Raw genomic sequence first — 22,491 nt, forward strand, 5'->3', positions numbered from 1 at the left:
TAAATGATGATATCAAATTTCTGACTTCACCATACCATTCATATCCCATGTTAACATGGGCTAGTGTCGGCTCATATACCCATTTACCTAACACCCTGTACTATAGATAAATAAATAACAAAAGTGACTACAAAACCTGTAAAAAACTGAATTACTTACCTAACCTACATAAAATAACAACTGAAACAAAAGTTCCGTGAAATGTTATTTCACTACCTACACCCGTTGGAAACCTTGGGTTCGAATCCCAGATTGTAAAATGTCGAATCACCGAGAAGGCAGGTAGGTACTGCCAGTACATAGTTAGGTACCTTAGATTTCTAAGATAGTTGTACGCTACCTAGACTCTATGATTTGAACAGGGCCGCGCCGACCGCCGGCAGCGCCTGTGTGCGGAACCTATGAAGCGCCTCTTTTCTAATGAATCGTCATAAAAAAACGAATTTAAATTATTTTTAACGAATATTTTAATTGTTAATTTTGACTAAAATAAATGTTCTTCAGTTTTACAGTAGGTACTTAGATAATATTATCATAAGTGTATTAAAACTGAAAACCACTTAGGAATTAGGATACTAAATAGGTAAATCCCGTTCGTTCTGCTTGCCAATTACTACGAAAAAGAAAACTCGAACTAAATTTTTACATGCTTAATACAAAGAATTGTATATTTAAATATTAATAACAAAGAAGCTTACTTGTTTCTAATCATAATATTATACTAATATGACTATTACGTACCTACCTATGCTATGTAAAAACAGCAAGAGTCTAACTTTTTTTTTATATTAGTGCTACTGAAATGCACTTGCAACTGGTGCTAACAAGAATACTTTAATCATACTTAAATTATAATACAGGGTGTTTGGCGGAAGATTAGACATACTTCGTGGGTGTATAGGTAAGGTCATTTTAAGAATACAAGTTCGCCCATTTTACCCTAAGTGGGCTATTTTTTTAAATTTATATTTTTGTTTTAATTTAATTTTTTCCGAAATTTGACCTAAAAACTGCTTTTTTTTTCTCGCGTGTTTTCAATCGCTTTTATTATTTCAAATTAATATCGAATATGTCTTAAGTCAAGTAAAATAAATTTCAGATCCAGATAATGATTGGATAGCTAGTTACGAGCCGCCAAAGTTTAACAAAAGTACGAACCATGATAAAAAAACTACTTGGAATTCTATTTAAAAAAAAATTAAAGATGACAGTGAATTGCCAATGATCTTAAAAACATCTCTAGCTTCTCTTCTTTCCAATGATATTATGTCACATGTAGCCTAATTAGATGTTGAAATTCGTCAAAAATTCAAAGTTTAGGGAAGAAAATGGAACAGTAATACAAAAGTTATCCATGCAAAGTAAATTTAGAATTTTTTTACTGTTTTTTCTTCATAATGTGGTTATTATTTTTAAATTAATTTTGAAATAAAACACAAAAAAATTAATGAAAATGAGTATAGCAGAAAATATAACGATGCTGGAAGAAGCTTTGTATGGATAACTTTTGTATTATTGTTCCATAGTAACGGAAAGTTTATTTTTGTTTAAAATAAATTTGTCGTTCCAAAGTAAAGTTATGCAAATCGCTCCTTTTCGTTAATTTATTTTTGCGAACATAACTATTTACTTACTTCAGTAGTTACTTACTTACTTAGTAGCTCACTGGGTAAAATGGGCGAACTTGTATTCTTATAATGACCTTACCTATATACCCACGAAGTTTGTCTAACCTTCCGCCAAACACCCTGTATACTGTGGTTTTGGCTTGGCTATCTCGTTCGTTAAAATCCCCGTGACGGGGAATCCCCGGGACCCCATCCCGTTTGTGTCGCAACTCGCACGCATCGCATCGGGTTGCGTTCATAAACTCACTCATAGTCATAAAAAAATTGTATTACAAACTCGGCGCCTCTACGGTTCAAAATATGTAACTAGTACTTTATGGTTCAAAAGAACTGCCGCCGTTTTGACGTTGAGCTCGTAAGTAATCTATTGGCTCTGTGCACGATTACAGCGCCAACTAGCGTCCACAACTTTGTGGGCTCTGTCACATTGACATTTAGGTCGTATATTTGTGAAAAAATATCGAAATGAAAAAATAACAAATATTTTCGACTAATAAATTGTTGTAATACCACGATTTGGGTGGAAAAAAGGTTTTGAAATCATTTTGGTCATTCAAATCAAATGAGGTAAGTCCAAAAAGTGTGTTTAATTTTGATTGTGTCAGGGTTTGTTTACTTCATTTATAGTTGTAGTTTTACAGTAAAACAAAAAGAAAAAGCTACTTTTACGGTTTCATTATATAACAGTAAATATATTTAAATGTTCCTGTATCGCTAGTAATAAATTAAATATCGTTTTCAGATCGAAATGAGTATTGTTTTGAAGACCGGGTTTGTGAGTGTTATAATGTCAAATTCCAACCACAAACCGTTTTTAAAGGAAAGTTGCTGGTATTGGCTGAACAAGTCCCGAGATGTAGAAGAATTAAGAACAAAACAAGGACAGATTTCAATAATTCACGCTCTCATCATAAGGCAAACATCTGTGCACAACAACTACTGTGACTCATTTTTGTACTACCACGTTGTATAGTCTAGTTATTACCAAATTGTAAACGGCTATTAAACCAGCCCTATCGAAATACAGTCCATTCTTTTATTTAAGTTCCCAGTAGGACCCTTTTCATGCGATTAATTAATGATATTAAAATGTGTTATGTAGAATCGCTTTGCCATTGACAGATACATCTGATGACAGAGCTTACATTATTTCTACTTTTGACCACCATGAGCGCTGCGATAGATTATGTTTCCCCCACCTAGTACTTCGCACCCAGCGAATACTTATAATAAATCTGTAGAGGTCAATTCTGTACATTAAATATATATTCAAAATAACTACCAGGGGGTGATTAGTGATCGACACTGATGCCAAAAATGCAATCAGTAAAATTTTTGTCTGTCTGTCTGTATGTTCCTTATAGAAACAAAAACTACTCGACGGATTTTAACGAACTTTGGTACAATTATTCTTCATACTCCTGGGCAGGTTATAGTATACTTAGGAATTCCCACGGAAACGGGAATTAGCGGGAAAATCCTTTTGTATAAAAAATCAAAACCGCTTAACCGCTTTTTGGCAAGCAGGTACCTTAGTAAACTTAAAACTTAGTTACAACAGGATATTGCAAAATTCCCACGGGAGTAGGCGGGAATAAACATATGTATGAAAAAATCTAAACCGCGTAAGATAGATGAAGGGGGTAAAACGGGATCCACGCGTACGAAGTCGCGGGCGGCCGCTAGTGTAAACTAAACTAAAACCCTAAGCGTAAAATGAAACCATAAACGTGAATCATAATAAACATAAATATTGAGAGACTTGTTTAATAAGCGTATTATTTGTTTTGTTGCGCTTGCGCATACTGTACCTACTTACTTATCGATATGTACTCCATTTAAAAAAAAAATAGGTGGCAGTAGCGGCGCGGCGCCCCTATTGTCTTGGCGCCTGTGTGCGCCGCACACATCGCACACAGGGGCGGCGCGGCCCTGGATTTGAATGGCATGAATCCAATATCGGTCCCATTAAAAAATGTCAGTGGCCTACGGCTCGGGCTCAAAGTTTGGACACCACCAGACAGAGTTGATGACCTCAATTTATAGTAATCGACACGTCTTATCTGTAAACTGTCTAATTTACCTACCTAACTAATCCTATATTATCTGTGCTAATACCTAAGTCATAAGAAACGAAACAACCAGGTGAGAAAACTAAGACCAAACTTTATTAAACAAAACAACGAAATAAAGACAACAACTTTTCAATCGACTTCCTCAATGACGGGGCCGTCGCTCCCGCCAGCGCCGCCGCCCCTGCGAGCCCCGCCCGCCCCGGCCCCCGCCCCATGAAGCTTCTTCATCAGCGGAGCGCACACACTGCTCACCTCCTTCAGCTTATCCTCATACTCCTCCTTCTCCGCCAACGAGTTAGCCTCCAACCACTTCAGCGCCTCCTCACACTTTCGACGCGCCTTCCCACAGTCAGGCTCGCCCAACTTCCCCCCGCTCTCATCTACCGCCTGCCGCACCCCATACAAATACGTCTCCAACTTATTCCGAGACGCCACCCTGTCTCTTTGACGGTCATCCTCATCCTTATACTTCTCAGCTTCAGACAACATCCTGTCGATCTCAGCTTGAGATAGTCTCCCTTTGTCATTCTTAATTACGATGTTCTTACTCTTTCCTGTGCTGTTCTCTTTAGCAGATACGTTAAGAATACCATTAGCATCCAAATCAAAGGTGACGTCAATTTGTGGAACTCCTCGTGGAGCAGGCGGTATACCGGTCAGATCGAAAGTCCCAAGCAAGTTGTTGTCTTTTGTCATAGCTCTTTCGCCTTCGTAGACCTGAATGGTGACGGCAGGTTGGTTGTCAGAGTACGTGGTGAACGTCTGCGAGTGTTTGCAAGGAATCTTGGCATTACGTTCGACTATTTTTGTCATAACTCCTCCAGCTGTTTCAATCCCTAATGACAGAGGGGCAACATCGACAAGTAAGACATCCTGTATCTTTGAATGACGTTCTCCACTAAGAATAGCAGCTTGTACTGCAGCGCCATAAGCGACAGCTTCATCAGGATTGATTGACAAGTTCAGTTTCTTGCCATTGAAGAAATTTTGGAGCAGGCTTTGGACTTTGGGTATACGCGTTGAACCTCCAACAAGAACAATATCGTGGATGGAAGTCTTGTCCATTTTAGCATCCTTCAATGCTTTTTCCACCGGTTCCAGTGTTATTCTGAAAAGATCAGCGTTGAGCTCTTCAAACCGTGCTCGGGAAATACGAGAAAAGAAGTCGATTCCTTCATACAGGGCATCAATTTCAATACTTGCTTCGGTGCTTGAGGATAGAGTCCGCTTTGCTCTTTCAGCTGCAGTGCGCAAGCGACGAAGAGACTTTGGGTTATTCTTTAGGTCTTTCTTGTGCTTTCTTTTAAATTCATCAGCAAGAAAGTTAACCAGTCTGCTATCAAAGTCCTCGCCACCGAGATGAGTGTCTCCAGCAGTAGCTTTCACCTCGAAAAGTGATCCTTCGTCGATAGTAAGAATGGAAACATCGAAGGTTCCTCCTCCAAGATCAAAAATGAGTACATTCTTTTCTCCCTTTAAATCCTTATCAAGCCCGTACGCTAAAGCAGCGGCAGTAGGCTCATTGATGATACGCAAGACATTCAGCCCTGCAATAGCGCCAGCGTCTTTAGTTGCCTGTCTTTGGGAATCATTGAAGTAAGCTGGGACGGTAATGACTGCGTCTTTCACTGTTTTTCCAAGGTACACCCCAGCTATCTCTTTCATTTTGGTCAGAACCATGCTGCTGATCTCTTCTGGCGCGAACCGCTTGGTTTTACCTTTGTACTCGACTTGGATTTTTGGTTTTCCGCCATCATTGATGACTTTGAATGGCCAGTGTTTCAGGTCTTGCTGAATCTTAGGGTCGTCGAACTTGCGGCCAATAAGTCGTTTGGCGTCAAATATTGTGTTGCTTGGATTGAGAGCCACCTGGTTCTTGGCTGCGTCGCCAATGAGGCGCTCGGTGTCGGTGAAGGCGACGTAGGACGGCGTGGTGCGGTTGCCCATGTCGTTGGCGATAATCTCCACGTTCCCATGCTGCCACACTCCCACGCAAGAATACGTCGTCCCTAAGTCAATTCCAACCGCTGGCATTTTTGTATTTTATAGATTTTATCCGCAATGAATTTTTGTTTCGCAATAATTTGATTATTTTGACTTAGATATTTTTTTCTAAAAATCTAATCTGTTGACGTTATTCATAACTAACTGCCAGTAATAAAAGCTATCCTCTGGTATATTATTAAAGCAGTTTCCTTTAAGCTCTGTATTATTTAATTAAATCAAATTATAATTCAAAAATATTTAAATAAAGTATTAAAACATTTATTCCTAAAGAACAATACAACGCTATCATTGTTAGTGAAATTTAAAAAAAACCAGATGACATTGACAGGTTTATTGACTTTGGCACTTGACAGCTGTGCTTGACAGTGACATTGACAATTATTTATTATTCTTTGTGAGATTTGAGATTTGCCTGCAGTTTTTAAAATTTTCCTTTTAGTAAAATAATTCTTTTAAACCATCAAATTAAAGCATTTGCAATAGTATAGTTAGCTGCATAGTACACAGCTAGGTGTTTAAACAAATAACAAAATTCAGGCATGTCAACATAACCTTTAAAAGTACTGTATTTTTGATTTTATAAAAACAAAGAACAATGCGGTATGCTCAGTTGGTTGTGGGCCCTGCAGGCAGCGGTAAAGTAAGTTAGCTAGTTGATGTAGCAAAAGCTTGTTTCAAGTAGGTACTATTATTCTTGATATGCTTTGTTCAAACATACAAACTTGTATGTACAGTGTATTGCATATCAGACTATATATTTTTGTTGCTAAACAGCACCTAATACAACTTCTTCAGATGTAGCATGATGTGCCATGACCTATCCTTGAAAACGTAAAAGATAAACGCCAAGAAAGCTCGACAGACACTATATTTTTATGTTTTCTCAGTCTACCTACTGCTCCACCATAGTGAAGCATGCGAGTGATACAAAGCGCATCGTGGAGGTGGTCAACTTGGACCCGGCTGCAGAACATTTCGACTACGAGCCACTCGTGGACATCCGAGAGCTCATACACCTGGATGATGCTATGGAGGACGATGAACTGCAGTTTGGGCCTAATGGGGGCCTGGTATTTTGTATAGAGTGAGTTGCATTTGGGATTTAAAGTTACATCAAGACTATGTTCTAACATTGTTGACACTTTAAAACACAGATTCCCATCCTTTTTAAAAAAGAATAAGATTCACAATCCTGCAATGATCCTTCCTGATGATAATATTCATTGGCAGCATGAGCATACCTAAATCTGCTTAAATTGTCACCTTCTACCTTCCAATTTATGTTTTTGAAAGTGTCCTTCATTCAATAACAAATCGAATATAAAGACTAACATGATTCTTTTTTTCATTCAAATAAAAAATTATCAGCTTTTACTGCTGAGCTTTCACATCTAAAAATGTTAACTTTTTTGGCATTATAAATACCCACAAAAATATCAATCATAGTTTTTTTTTTTTTTGCAGAACCTTACTAGAAAACTGTGATTGGTTAGAAGAACAGTTAGGGGATGTGGACGATGACTACCTGCTATTTGATTGTCCTGGCCAAATAGAACTGTACACACACTTACCGGTGATGAGGCGGCTGGTGGACCAGCTGCAGCGATGGAACTTCAGGATCTGTGTAGTATTCATGGTGGATTCACAGTTCATGGTGGATGGTGCTAAGTTCTTATCAGGTCCTTGCTGTTTAAAGTCACACTACACCTTATCACTTCACTACACTGTAAAAAAAACACTAGTCTTTCAGTTCCATCCACTTTTTAAGTTTATGCAAAAGTTTTTCACACAAAAACTGCAGTTTGCAACTACCCTCTCACTATCAAAACCTACACACAAAACTTTTTCGTTCGTTAATCCCAACTAATATTATAAATGCGAAAGTAACTCTGTCTGTCTGTTACGCTTTCCCGCTTAAACCTCGCAACCGATTTTGATGAAATTTGGCATAGAGATAGTTTGAGTCCCGGGAAAGAACATAGGATAGTTTTTATCCCGGTTTTTGAAACAGGGACGCGCGCGATAAAGTTTTTCTGTGACAGACAAAATTCCACGCGGGCGAAGCCGCGGGCGGAAAGCTAGTTCAAAGATATACCTAACACATTTATCAAATTGTCATAGTACCTACTTGTGATCCACCAATCTCAATATTTTCGTCAACTTCTTGCACACTTTAAACTAACGAAATTACTTTTACTTGCAGGCACCATGGCAGCTCTCAGTGTCATGGTGAATCTAGAATTGCCACATGTAAATATCCTGACTAAAATGGATCTGCTTAGCAAATCAGCCAGAAGTCAACTGGATGGGTTAGTATTATTTTAACCAATAGGGTACACTTCCTAGTCATTTGAGATACTTTTTATATTATGGTGTTACTACGCGCCCCATAGATTTGACGCGGCAAATTTTGGGGGGTGTGACGTCATCAGGTCGCGAACTAAGTTTCAATTCAAAAATCGAATTCTAGCTAAAACCAACGCGGGCGCACGCATGCGTGTGTATCGAAAAATAAGTATTTTTCTATACAGAAAACGTGTTTTTGCAAGCAATTGTTTCTTTTATTAGAAATTGTGAACTAAAGTAAAACCAGGCCTGTTCATCTCCGCGAGTTTACATCGAAAATAAAACACGCACGATGGCCCACCTACAGGATACTATTCATACTATTCGACAAGGCCTCACATACGAGCGAACATTGACTCACGCACGCGTATTCTTGAGTATGATGGAAGAAAATGAAGAAAATAGTGTACTAAATTACTGTGCAGTATTTAACTGCCTAAATAATATAAAAACACAGAATGTACTTTTTTAAGTTGCCTCAAGACACTGAGAGGTAAATAAGTAGTTAATATTATTCATGCTAAATCATGTATTTCCTCCGCCATTTTCCGCAGTTTGGCACCTCACGTCACATCATTTTAGCGAAGTCAGCCCTATAGCTTCGGCGCAGTGCCGATCACAGGCAAATTATTACACCATATTGTTAATGACATTGAGCATACATTTTTTTAAATACCTTCGCGAAGTAAAACTTCTGTACGTAGTACTTATTATTATTCTGTGGTAAAACTAACAAGTGTATGACGTAAAACTTTCAACTAACTGAATTTAGATAAATATTAAAATACATTTTATTTCTTACAGTTACTTGGATCCAGACCCGCACATTTTGCTAGCAGACATGAGAAATGCAAAGTCGAAGTGGCACGAGAAATACGCCAAACTAACAGAAGCGATTGGGGAGGTCATAGAAAATTTCAGCCTCGTCCGGTTCTACCCTCTAAACATAAAGGAGGAAGAGAGCATAGAGAACATTCTGCTGACCATAGACAACATTATACAGTATGGTGAAGATGCTGATGTCAAAATAAAAGATTTTGAGGAACAAGACCCTGATGATGCAGATGATGATTGAGCCAATAAAGTACTTTTGATAAAAAATAATTTGTTTTTTTCTTTATTGAAGAATATTCTTACATTTTGAATTTGCTGTAACCCAGCCTAAAACCTAATAAGACAGAATGAAATAAACATATAATACAAACATTATTTATTACAGAAATTGATATGCAACTAATGTGATCAACACAATATCATTAGACATTTCATAATAAACAGTAATTCAGGAACAAAGGATAAGAGAAGAACACATTCAGGGCAATTCAAGATTCGTATCTTTCCTATGCTTAACTGAGAGAAAATATGAATAAATACTTGGTTTTAAGCCTTCCTCTATGTTGTCAAATGCATATATTTAAAATTTATGCGTAAGAATGGAAAAAGGATTATTTACAAAAGCACAATACACAGCAAGACAACTGATAGGATACATGTAGTTCAGGCGTCTAAATAATTTTAAACCCCTTAACAAAAGTTATACATACATTCTGTTTGTATAACTGCGTAAAGAGGAAATAGTATGCTATAATAATATGACTCGAGTCATTTAGGCAATATTTTAGTCTACAATTAACCACATTTACTATGGCAGTAACATGTATTATTTAATAATAACTTCAAATCAGTAATTTATAAGCCCAATAAATGACTTATCATTATTACAATAAAATATTTGCTTATTTTGGACATCATAATAATAACTTATATTACATTCACCCCTTGATTCTAGCAATTTGGTGGTAATTCAAAAGTACAGTCGACAGCAGCAGATCAGACTATACAGGCAACCTGAATAAACTCCGGCAAACGTCACTTCGACACTACTGAATATCGACATGACTTTACTTCGACACTACACTGACAAAGGCGTACTGTCGAAGTAACGTTTGTCGGAGTTTATTTAGGTAGCCGACTATAGATTTTGTTGCAATATAGTACCTATTTGAACTACATAAGATCGGCCTGCGTATAGCTTGATTTCGTCTGTACACAGGGACATAAATACAGGATGAATATTCAATATCCTAACTCCTCAAAAAGATAACAAGATACTTAATTATAGATTCATATCAATACATAGGGGTTTACTCCCAACGCTGGGACGTTATGTCACCCTTCAATTCTGCTCCTTTATCAAAAATCCTACACATTCTTATAATTAGAATAACAATCTATTTTCCTATGTATGTTATACATATTAATTGTCACTAAAACATAAATATTACGTCAAGTCTTTCCACTTAGAGCTGTAACCACATCAAAGGCCGAAAACTTAGTTCACTGGTCACACGTACACAACACGAATAAAAAGTGCATTGAGAGAAAGTAAATCAATAGTCCACTTTTCGCCTTCTAAACTGAAAGTAGAGTTATTTGTACGCTACTGATTGTCTGAGACATTCAGGGGAGAGCTCACAGCAAAGAGAAGTTGGATTCAGTGCGCAAAACCTTAACGTAGGCGCCAGCTATAACATTACACCTCGTATTAAGCAACTACGCACAAGACGGGTTCCACTCAAGCATAGACTCAAGTCTAATGAACTGAGTGGAAAATCTAGTGGCGTTGCTAGTGGAGTATACGCTTGATCGGTTACAGAGTGAGTTACGATCAAAATGGCGTCGACACAGATTCGGGATCTACCCTCATCACGCTTTGCTTGAGTCTCGACGTGCTCTATCATAGGGCAGGCTCATCAGGCATGTCCATATACGGAAGGGCTCATGTAAGAGGTACTAACTTACTAAGATGTGGAAGTCCATGTGATAGAGAATCGGGATCTACCCAGGCTGGCAGCGTTGACTCGTATTCGTATCCCGTTATAGGGCAGGCTCATCATACGGGAAGGACGCGTTATCGGTGATTCTGAAGACAATCTCATATAGAGAGGTTATGTACAATGGCGCCGATTAGAATCTGGATCTACCCACGCTGGCAGCAGATTCTCGGCGTGTATTACAATGCAGGCTCGTCTGGCATGTCCATATACGGGAATGGGGCGTTATCTGTGATACTGAAGACGTAGTGCGCGCATCCGAAGGCCAGCAGAGCGCCGTGCGGTAGCAGCGCCGAGCCCTCCCACGCACCTTCCGGGGTTTCCGGCTCTCGCTCGGGACAGTGGCACGAGGACGATTCGGAGTCCGACATCGGGAGTGTTAGGGAGCCGTTGATCCTGGAACGTTACAACATTACTTTTAGTCCATTGATTGTATTTACTAGAGGTGATAGCTTTACTCACGCACTAGCTACAGACGATATTCAGGAAGTTTACAATTATTTTTACTAGATTATAGTGAATATTTCGAAAGCTAATGGACGTCTGTCTTGGAGAATAAAATGTCAACAGCTCAGCGCAGGAGCGACCCACGCAACACACAGCCATTGGTCCAACCAAAGTTGTATAGGTACTATCGGGGACTCGGACGCCTTGACACCTTAAGGACCTAAATTGTTTGCACACACACGCTCGATTATGCTACGCCCCTGTTCATTAATATTTCGGGTCTAAGCAGCGTCGGCGCTCCACTGTAGATGTTTGCCCTAGCAAACCAAGCTCTATGTAAAGCGTTTTGGATTGAGTATTGCTTACCCGCATCCGTAGCGCTCGCGGGACTACTTGGGTAGAAGGTTTGAAAGGAACAGTTTGGCAACGTCGCATTTTAGTCAATGTGAATCCCAATAAAGAATCGCTACAAAACAGTGTGCAGCCCCCCTAGTGTCCCACCTGTGGGCCGCCCTAGTGTCCCACCTGTGGGCCGCGTGCGGGCGCCGGCTGCCCAGCGGGAGCGGCTGCGGCGCCTGCTCCTCATCCAGGCGAGGCGAGGCGGCGGCCGCGTCGCAGGTATAAAGGACGCCGTTGACTAGTGTCCCCCACTCGGAATAGTTGATCAGCTCGAAGTGGCGTGTCACCTGATGAGAACAATGGTATATTAAGGACCTTTTTACACAAGTCTCTTGTACTAATTTTAAAACACGGGGCTCAAAATTTACTGCCGGTAAACCCAAGAGATGCGATCTGGAGTGAGGAATTGCACACCATTACGGATTGGTGCAGAGGATGTGGCACGAGTCCACAATTTTACCTACCTCGGGAGCGTCGTGTCAGAGACTGGAGGTACCGAAGAGGACATCACTTCGCGCATTGCCAAGGCCAGAGCTACCTTCGCACAACTTCGCCCCGTATGGCCACGGAAACTGACCCGAAGGGGCAAAATCAAAATCTTCGGGTCCAACGTTTAATCCGTTCTGCTCTATGGGTATGAAACGTGGAAGGTCACCGAGGTCATCTCACACCAGCTGCAGGTCTTTGTCAACCGCTGCCTTCGCCGAACATTGTACTAATTTTAAAACAAAATCCATCATCCAGTAGCTCAGAGTGAAGAGCAGTTGTCCGGCAAGCGAAAGGTCGTGGGTACGATTCCCGCCTTAGGCAGTTCGATTTTTTTCAAGTTTTTCATTTATAATTTAAGACAAAAATTCTATAAAAATATCCGATCATACGCAAGTTGAACTCGCACACCACGGAAAAATTGGACGTGGTTATTAGTCTTCTTTGCCGAAACCACAGTGTCTAATATTTCGTGTCAGCCAAAAGAAGACGTCTACTGCTAGACGATCTTGCCACGGATTTCCATAACGTCTTGTCCTGCTTGCTCCAAATGCTTCCCGCAACCATCGCTAGATCGTCAGTCCACCTCCTGTAATATCACGAGTGTACCTCATTCATGAAGATGGTAGCGTGGGAGGCCGGATACAGCGTCCCCCGGGTACAGTGTTTTCGCGTCCTATACCTCGTTCATGAAGATGGTGACGTGGGCAGCCGGGTACAGTGTCCCCTAGGTATAACGTCCCCTTGTCCCCTGTACCTCGTCCATGAAGATAGTGGCTTCAGCGGCCGGGTACAGCGTCCCCTGTGTATAGCGTCCCTTGTCCCTGTACCTCGTCCATGAAGATGGTGGCGTGGTGCGGCGCGGCGCGGCGACAGGCGGGCAGGCGCAGGCCGCAGCCGCTGTCCGTGCCCACTGTGAGAGCAGCGCGCCGCATCGCAACGGGGCTCCCGGCTAGCGCTCCCATGCCGTCGCTGAAACACGCGACATACAGGTTAAATAGCGCAATAGCTTTTTTTTTTATGTGACAGGAGGCAAACGAGCAGACGGATCACCTGTAAGTGATTACCGTCGCCCATAGACACCCGCAGACCCAGGGGCGTTACAGGTGCGTTGCCGGCCTTTAAGGTGAAGATACGCTCTCCTCTTGAAAGCTTGCAGGTCGTATCCGTCCGGAAACACCGCAGACGACAGTCCGCTGATTTCAACCTCTTTAAATTTTATTAAGATTATAATGGTACCACCAGTAACATCCTGAAAAACGTTCATCGGGTCACTGAAAATGCGTGAGCGAGCAATGATGTTATTTAGCGTCTTAGAGTTACTCTGCCATTGCGATAGGGTTGACTGCTGCAAGAAGCTATTTTTATTATTAGTATATTTTTCTTTCCACATGGATTTTCTTTATAATGGGTGAAGAACACGCGCGCCTACGGCACTCACTACTCGCTCGTAAATTCTTGGTGGATTAAACCCACCGGTGGACACGCCGCGCGCGTTTTGAGATGGCCTGCTGACACTGTCACTCGACAGACTCTGAAGTCACTGACCAAACGTGAGCAGTGGTGAGGTATAGAAAATGTACGTGTGAATTTATATGTTCGTTCGTAAATGTACTCACTGTGCAACAGGACTAAACGTAGCTCGCACATAGGCGTCACAGGGCGGCACGGGGGCGCCCCACACAGTAGGGCGGTGCCCTGGTAGGCTAGAGCGCGCCCCGCTAACGGCGCATGTGTAGTAGATACATGGGTCTACTCACTGCGCAACAGGGCTGAGTGTAGCTCGCACATAGGGTCATAGGCGTGCCTGAGACTATGCCTACCTACTAGAGCAGACCAGCTAGTAGGGCCACGTGTAGTAAATGCTTGGGTCTACTTACTGTGTACGTAGTATTGCGGCCGTACGTAATACGTAGTAGGGCGCGTCCTGCTAGAGCCGCGTGTGTAGTAAATGCCTAGGTCTTCTCACTGCGCAACGGGACTGAGTGTAGCTCGCACATAGGGTCATAGACGACACTGGCTCTTGGTGCCGGGGGCGGGCTCCCTTCCCTACTAGAGCGGACCAGCTAGTAGGGCTTGGTGTAGTAAATGCTTGGGTCTACTCACTGTGCAACAGGACTGAGCGTAGCCCTAACATACGCGTCACAGGGCGGCACAGGCGCCGGCGGGGCAGGTGGGGGCGGCGGGGGCGGGGCGCCCCACACGGCAGCCGCTATACGGCGGCGGTCGGCGGCCGACAGCAGGGCGGACGGCAGGGCGGCGCTCCGGTCGGCTAGAGCGGACCAACTAGTAGGGACGTGTAGTAAGTGCTTGGGTCTACTTACTGTGTACGATGGCCGTACGTAGAACGCGCCCTACGTGTTCTGCTAGAGCCGCGTGTGTAGTAAATGCCTAGGTTTACTCACTGCGCAATGGGACTGAGTGTAGCTTGCACATAGGGTCATAAGCGTCATTGGCGCTTGGTGCCGGGGGCGCCCTCCCTGCTAGAGCAAACCAGCTATTGCCGCGTGTGTATAGTCTGGTCGCTTAGTACGTAGAATATCGTCCAATGACCCCAAACTACCCATCCTTATCGCTCGCGCGTAATTATATTGCTGTCGCGATTGTGCGACAGGCTCGCAGTGAGTGTGCGAACGCGACAGAGACCCGGGCTTTAGTAGATACATGGGTATACTCACTGTGTAACGGGCCTAAGTGTAGCTTGCACATAGGGTCATAAGCGTCATTGGCGCTTGGTGCCGGGGGCGGGGCTTCCCTCCCTGCTAGAGCAGACCAGCTAGAACCGCGTGACCCCAAGCTATCTTCCCTACTAAAGCAGACTAGCTAGGGCCGCGTGTGCAGTAATGCTTGGATCTACTTACTGTGCAACAGGACTGAGTGTAGCCCTGACATACGCGTCACAGGGCGGCACAGGCGCCGGCGGGGCAGGTGGGGGCGGCGGGGGCGGGGCGCCCCACACGGCTGCCGCAATACGTCTCCGGTCGGCGGCCGACAGTAGAGCCGACGGCAGGGCGGCGCCCCGGTCGGCAGTAAGGCCATGTGTAGTAAATGCTTGGGTCTGCTCACTATGCAATAGGACTGAGTGTAGCTCGCACATAGGAGTCATTGGCGCTTGGTGCCGGGGGCGGGGCTCCCTTCCTTGCTAGAGCAGACCAGCTAAGGCCGCGTGTGTATAGTCTAGTCGCCGAGCACGTAGAATGTCGTCCGATGACCCCAAGCTACCCATCCTTACCGCTCGCGCGTAATTATATTGCTGTCGCGACTGTGCGACGGGCGCCCGCAGTGAGTGTGCGAGCGCGACAGAGACCGGGCTTTAGTAGATACATGGGTATACTCACTGTGCAACAGGACTGAGTGTAGCCCTGACATACGCGTCACAGGGCGGGACAGGCGCCGGCGGGGCAGGTGGGGGCGGCGGGGGCGGGGCGCCCCACACAGCAGCCGCGATACGACGACGGTCGGCGGCCGACAGTAGAGCCGACGGCAGGGCGGCGCCCCGGTCTGTTAGAGCGGACTAGCTAGCGCCGCGTATGTAGTAAATGCTATACTCACTGTGCAACAGGGCTGAGCGTAACCCTGACATAAACATCACACGGCGGGGGCGAAGCGCCCCACACAGTAGGGCGGCGCCCTGATAGGCCAAAGCGCGACCAGTTAGAGCCGAGTGTGTAATAAATGCCTGCGTCTACTTACTGCGCAACAGGGACAAGCGTAGCTCGCACATAGGCATCACAGGCGGCGGTAGGCAGCTGATAGCGGCGCCCTGGCCGGTTAGAACGCAACCATCTAAACTCTGATTTTTAATTCGACGGAATTTTGACATTTCAGAAGTGTTGTCAACATTGAAACATTCCCATTATGAATGGAGAGCATTTTCACAAATTAAAAAATAATCCTTTCTTGAATTTAAGGTTTCACTTGAAAAACTAAGGCTTAAAAATGTACTGATCATTTCAAAATGGTTATTTGAATTTTTATTATCATATTTTTGAAGTTACAAAAACAGTTGGGAAATTATTTTTCTATTACTGGACTCCCTGGTCAATAATCCATGGGTTACAAAACTTTTTTATGAAAATCCTTTTGTTAATAAAATCTTAGCTTCATAAAATAACCAATTTAACAAGATGCCAATTTTATAATCCAAGTTGATTATGACGACGATAATTATTATTGATGATCAATACATATTTTCGTTTATGATAATATGTTGTTTTACTGTGTTAAAACACGTTTTTTTCTATTTAATCTCTAAAATGTACATAATAATTAGTGTACATTGAATTGACAAAACAAAAAATAGTTCATTCTTGTAAGTTGTACTTGATGAAATTTCATTTCATATTATTATTTATTAATAATTCAAAGCAAAAAAGGCTTATCACATCTGAATTGTCAAAAAATGACAGCTGTCAGAATTCCGTCGAATTAAAAATCGGACTATAGTGTAGTAATGTCTGGGTCTACTCACTGCGCAACAGGGCTGAGTGTAGCTCGCACATAGGGTCATAGGCGTGCCTGAGACTATGCCTACCTACTAGAGCAGACCAGCTAGTAGGGCTACGTGTAGTAAATGCTTGGGTTTACTTACTGTGTACGTAGTATTGCGGCCGTACGTAGTAGGGCGCGTCCTGCTAGAGCCGCGTGTGTAGTAGATGCTTGGGTCTACTCACTACGCAACGGGACTGAGTGTAGCTTGCACATAGGGTCATAAGCGTCATTGGCTCTTGGTGCCGGGGGCGGGCTCTCTTCCCTACTAGAGCAGACCAGCTAGTAGGGCCGCGTGTAGTAAATGCTTGGGTCTACTTACTGTGCAACAGGACTGAGTGTAGCCCTGACATAGGCGTCACAGGGCGGCACAGGCGCCGGCGGGGCAGGTGGGGGCGGCGGGGGCGGGGCGCCCCACACGGCAGCCGCTATACGACGACGGTCGGCGGCCGACAGTAGGGCGGACGGCAGGGCGGCGCCCCGGTCGGCTAGAGCGGACCAGCTAGAGCCGCGTATGTATAGTCTAGTCGCCGAGCACGTAGAATTTCGTCCAATGACCCCAATCTACCCATCCTTATCGCTCGCGCGTAATTATATTGCTGTCGCGACTGTGCGACGGGCGCCCGCAGTGAGTGTGCGAGCGCGACAGAGACCGGGCTTTAGTAGATACATGGGTCTACTCACTGTGCAACAGGACTGAGTGTAGCCCTGACATACGCGTCACAGGGCGGCACAGGGGCCGGTGGGGCAGGTGGGGGCGGCGGGGGCGGGGCGCCCCACACGGCAGCCGCGATGCGGCGGCGGTCGGCGGCCGACAGTAAGGCGGAGGGCAGGGCGGCGCCCCGGTCGGCCAGGGCGCGCCCCGCTAATGCCGCGGCGACGGCGCGGCGCGCGCGGGCCGAAATGCCGCAGCGCGACCACGAGCCTACGCAGCCCTCGCCCCAGGATATCTAAAGCATAAGTTCAGTCGTAAGAGGCTACACATCAAACAAAGAACGGGCAGCAGCGCTCTCTGAAAAACATCAATCTTTTAAACTGCGATCTCCAACCCGCCTGCCAAGCGTGGAGATTATGGCAAAACCCTCCACTATAGTGGAGGAGGCTCATAGTCCAGCAGTGGACTGTAAAGGGCTGTTGATGATGATAATGATAAGTACTAATTAACGCATTGTCCCAAACCAGTATGTATTTAGCGCCATCTTTATGCAACTGTTTGTAAAGCACCATCTATGGTCAACTCCACGTTGACGTGTTACACGCGTTTTTTCGTCCTTAGGCTATAGCTGAAAATCAGTGGTTTGCTTTTAAGTAAACCAAGTACTGGACTATTGCCGTTTTGCGTTGCTGCGACACACATTTCTGTATAAAGTGTGTACCTATATTATGTGTCATAATGGGTTTTTTTTCTTTTCATACCATGCCATGTGGTATTGTCCTGAGGGTACTATTTTATCCTACCTTCGATACTTTCTGTTTGTAATGTGTATCCCATCAAAAACAATACTTGTCAAAAAAACCAAGTCTCGCAACTCAGTTGTTCTACGGTAAAAAGTTGTGAGATCCATGTAATACCAAGTCTAGGCCAGGAAATCTTTAACGTTTTACATAAATTATTGACTTGGCCATCGCACTAAATAATTTAATTTACATGTGTTTTCATGAGTTGCGAGACTTGGTTTTTTTGACAAGTATTGTTTTTGATGGGATCTCATTTCTTTTTGTATTTTGTAAACAGTTCTACTTTTTTCCTTTTCGGTACCTTCTACTTATTGTATGTATATCTAACCAGCAACGAATTTTCTTAAAGTCCTCTCTCTGACTTATGAAATTTTCTTATTTATGTAGGTAGCCTTCCGTTTTCTCTTTTCCGGTTCTACTTCTTGAGCTGAAAACTGGACCGAAATTGAAAAATGTTACTCGACTTGGCGGGGACACTACCGTGTGCCTTTATATTTAATTTTATATGATATTACAAACTTATTTAGGTAAGTAGTTAAATATTTATAAAACTGGACCGAAATTGAAAAATTTTGCTAGACTTAGCGGTTGCACTACCGTGCCGTAGTAGTCCCGTGTAGTTTTTCCTTGATTCATACACCAAACACTACTTATATTCCAAATTTGAAGCTTCTAGGTCGGCTAGAAGTGCCTTAGAATTTTGATGATCGGTGAGTCAGTCAGTCAGTCAGTGAGTGACAAAATTAAGAAACTTTGACCCGTTATAATTCTTAAACTGCTGGTTCAAATTGAATGAAATTTGAAATATACCGTGTCTTTACAATGCCTGCATGGATACTGAAAATTCAGTGTTCTAGTTTTATCCACAAGATGATACAGGGGGTCGAAAATGGCCTGAATTGCTTCGAGAAAAGGATGGTACGGCCGTGCCGCTTTTTTGCTCGACTTGGTTTCTGTTATGCAAATAAACATTTTATCTATGTTTCTGTTATGCAAATAAACATTTTATCTATCTATCTATGGTTCCTCTTCCTTACCGAACTACCGGGACTCCGTGAGTCTAATTCCGTAAACAAAGAACCATAGATGGCACTACACATGTCCGTGCTGCTTTTACATATCGATCGATCGCACGGCCATCCGGCCATCATTACATTCCTATTCAAGACACCACTGTAAACTACTGCGTGTAGAAATACAACCAACAAACAACGTCTCCTGAGTTTTCTTTCCAACACGCATACTTAATAAAAATTACATAAGTTAAATACGTCAGAATGTGTAAATTAATAATATTATACCATAATGTAAATTTTAAACAACCTTGTCTACTTGTTGTTACCTGCTGCAGCTGCTGCCAGGCCAGCAGGCGCACCAGGCGCGAGTCCAGCTTATGCAGGCGCTCGTCCACCACCTGCAACATTATTATTATTATCAGCATATTTTCTTGTCCGTGCTGGGAGCAGTTGAGGGAGAGTGTGAGATCTCTTGTCGGTGTCATTTAGCAAACCCTATCCTACGATGGACTGGAGATTGGAGATTAGCGTACTGTCATCTAGAATCTCTATAAATAAGCTCACTAATGGGCACATCTTCGTTGGTCGATACTGCTGCCTCCTTTGCGACCTAAAGACAACATAAGGCCCTGTACCTGCTTTGAGAAGGAATAAGCACCTGCAATAACTCCTCCACGTCGTCATCAGGCCGCAGAGTGAGCCGCTCGAGCTTGTCGCGCGGGCTCGAAGTCGGACCGCAGAGTGAACCGCTTAACCTATGCGGGAGGGTCAAAATTGGTGTAGATACTTAGCGTCTACGAAAGAGGTTACAAATCTTCCTTGATCGATGCAGCTGCTTCTTTGAGTCATGAAGACAGATTAAAGGCCTATGTCACCTGCAGTAACTCCTGCACATCCTCATCGGGCCGCAGAGTGAGCCGCTTAGTCTATGCTGGCGGGTCAAAAGGGGTGTAGGATCTCTAGGTATTTAGCGGGTCATCCCTGTAAAAGGAGGCTGGAGATCCTGCCATCCAGAACGTCTACGAAACATCTTCCTTGGTCGCTGCTGGTGCTTCTTTGAGACATGAAGACAGAATAAAGACCTGCCCCAGAGTGAGCCGCTGGAGCCTATGCTATGGGGTCAAAAGGGGTGTAGGATCTCGGGTCAAACACTGCAAAAGGAGGCTGGAGATGGACAAATGAGATCACCAATGAGCACATATTCCGTGCTCGATGCTGCTGCCTCCTTTGGGACATAAAGACAATAAGTACCTGCAACAACTCCTCCACGTCGTCATCGGGCCGCAGAGTGAGCCGCTTAGTCTATGCTGGCGGGTCCAAACGGGTGTAGGATCTCTAGGTATTTAGCGGGTCATCCCTGTAAAAGGAGGCTGGAGATACTGCCATCCAGATCGTCTACAAATGAAGTCACCAAGGAGCACATCTTCCTTGATGGATGCTGCTGTCTCCTGCCGTATCAGCCGTATCAATAATGGCCCCCCATTATCATAACATGAAGACAGAATAAGGACCTGCAGTAACTCCTCCACGTCGTCATCAGGCCGCAGCGTGAGCCGCTCAAGCTTGTCGCGCGGGCTGCGGCGCTTGACGGCGGCCGTCAGGTACTCGAAGTCGGACCGCCGAGTGAACCGCTTAACCTATGCGGGGGGGTCAAAATTGGTGCAGATACTTAGCGTCTACGAAAGAGGTTACAAATCTTCCTTGATCGATGCAGCAGACATGAAGACAGATTAAAGGCCTATTTGACTTACTTGACTTATGGTCCTATGTCCCCTAGATGGGGCAGAGGGCGTCCACAACAGTCCTCCATCTCGTTCGGTCTTGAGCTTCTCGCTTGATCTCGCTCCAGGTCTTGCCGATCTTCTTCGCCTCGTCCGCTACAGTGCGCCGCCAAGTTTGCCTGGGGCGACCACGTTTGCGTTTTCCTTGGGGATTCCAATTCAGAGCCTGCTTGGGGATGTGATCGGGATCCCTTCGGAGAGTGTGGCCAATCCAGTTCCACTTGCGGCGCTTGATCTGCTGGTCGATCGGAATTTCGTGGCAGCGTTCCAATAGCTCGACGTTGGAGATTTTCTCGGGCCAGTATATGCCTAGAATTCGGCGAAGGCAGCGGTAAGGAATAAGTACCTGCAGTAGCTCCTCCACGTCGTCGTCTGGCCGCAGCGTGAGCCGCTCGAGCTTGTCGCGCGGGCTGCGGCGCGGCGCCGACAGCTTGCGGCGCTTGACGGCCGCCGTCAGGTACTCGAAGTCCGAGTCCGACAGCGAACTCGATGACTCCGTGTTGCGCTCCATCTGGGAATGAGAGCAACGTGTAAATGTTGAACACTGGATGCCCTTGTCCTTGACCCTATGTTCTTCTGATTAATTTCGGTTCATCCAATGACAGTTTAACTTTCCCCCGGGACATACTTGACCTTCATTGGTTGGGTTTTTATGGCGGTCAAGCTGTAGATCCTGGCTACACAGGAGTTGCAGTGGTGGAAACGAGAGGCGGGAATAGTCCCGAACACTGGATGCTTTTAACCTATTGAAGATCCTAGCCTAGACAAAAAAAATATAGGATTTTGTGTACATAAATAAAATTAAACTTAGTCCATGGACTCTCTAACTCTCAATCAGTCAAGGTAACATGGCAGGGCAGGACAGGTTCAGGCAGATCATATGCATGGCCCTGGTCATTTTTTTCCGTCGGAAAATGCTTTGCGCATAACCATTGACCGATGGGGACAGTCAGTGAGTTATGTGGGACTCTCCTTTGAGACCATTGAAAAGGAACCGCGAGTTATTGTCCTTAAATTGGACATTCATCCGCGGTTTGAGCCCTAGGTACTGGCCTATTGAAAAAGAAGACATTATTACCCTAGGCTCAAATAGCTTTCAGGTCATCTGCAGCGTCCTCCTCGGAGGCAGATACTTTGCATGAAGCCTTGTACCGCTGGGACCTGGGCATTTGCCTAGACTGCCTAAAGGAAATGAAGACCTTCCTACCTTGGGCTCAGGCTCGGATATAGCCTTCAGGTGATCAGCGGCGTCCCTTCATAGGCGGTAGCTTTACGATCATCAGCGGCGTCCTCAGACAGATCTTATGCTTGGGAGCACCCTCGATCACTGCGCACTTTCCAAGACTGCCTAAGATGTTATTACCTTAGGCTCCGGGTCGGATATAGGGCAGGACAGGTCGAGGCAGGTCCTGTTACCTTAGGCTCCGGGTCGGATATAGCCTTCAGGTCGTCGGCGGCGTCCTGCTCGGAGGCCGGCTTGAGGCCGGGCGCGTCGCAGGGACACGGGCCCTCGCCCGAGTGCTGCG

The 22,491-nt window shown here is 44.4% G+C and overlaps 3 protein-coding genes across 3 annotated transcripts; 1 reads left to right on the plus strand and 2 right to left on the minus strand.

Moving 5' to 3' along the window:
* Nucleotides 1-3,832: 3,832 nt before the first annotated feature.
* LOC135082551 (heat shock protein 68-like) lies at nt 3,833-5,806 on the minus strand. Its single transcript, XM_063977350.1, has one exon. The coding sequence runs from the start codon at nt 5,735-5,737 to the stop codon at nt 3,833-3,835; it is 1,905 nt and encodes a 634-aa protein (XP_063833420.1). The 5' UTR covers nt 5,738-5,806.
* Nucleotides 5,807-6,103: 297 nt separating this feature from the next.
* Nucleotides 6,104-9,160, plus strand: LOC135082554 (GPN-loop GTPase 3). The gene is made up of 5 exons (XM_063977354.1): nt 6,104-6,350; nt 6,598-6,794; nt 7,175-7,389; nt 7,914-8,019; nt 8,861-9,160. Exons 1-5 carry the CDS (start codon nt 6,306-6,308, stop codon nt 9,129-9,131), a joined length of 834 nt encoding a protein of 277 aa, XP_063833424.1. The 5' UTR covers nt 6,104-6,305; the 3' UTR covers nt 9,132-9,160.
* Nucleotides 9,161-9,251: 91 nt separating this feature from the next.
* LOC135082397 (protein enabled homolog) lies at nt 9,252-22,490 on the minus strand. The gene is made up of 10 exons (XM_063977191.1): nt 22,382-22,490; nt 21,312-21,476; nt 19,511-19,582; nt 17,395-17,660; nt 17,033-17,212; nt 15,084-15,287; nt 14,329-14,508; nt 13,053-13,194; nt 11,863-12,023; nt 9,252-11,286 (listed from the first exon to the last, which is right to left on the minus strand). Exons 2-10 carry the CDS (start codon nt 21,474-21,476, stop codon nt 11,070-11,072), a joined length of 1,587 nt encoding a protein of 528 aa, XP_063833261.1. The 5' UTR covers nt 22,382-22,490; the 3' UTR covers nt 9,252-11,069.
* Nucleotide 22,491: the final 1 nt, after the last annotated feature.

Source organism: Ostrinia nubilalis, chromosome 21, assembly GCF_963855985.1.
Source record: "Ostrinia nubilalis chromosome 21, ilOstNubi1.1, whole genome shotgun sequence".
Lineage (NCBI taxonomy): Eukaryota > Metazoa > Arthropoda > Insecta > Lepidoptera > Crambidae > Ostrinia > Ostrinia nubilalis.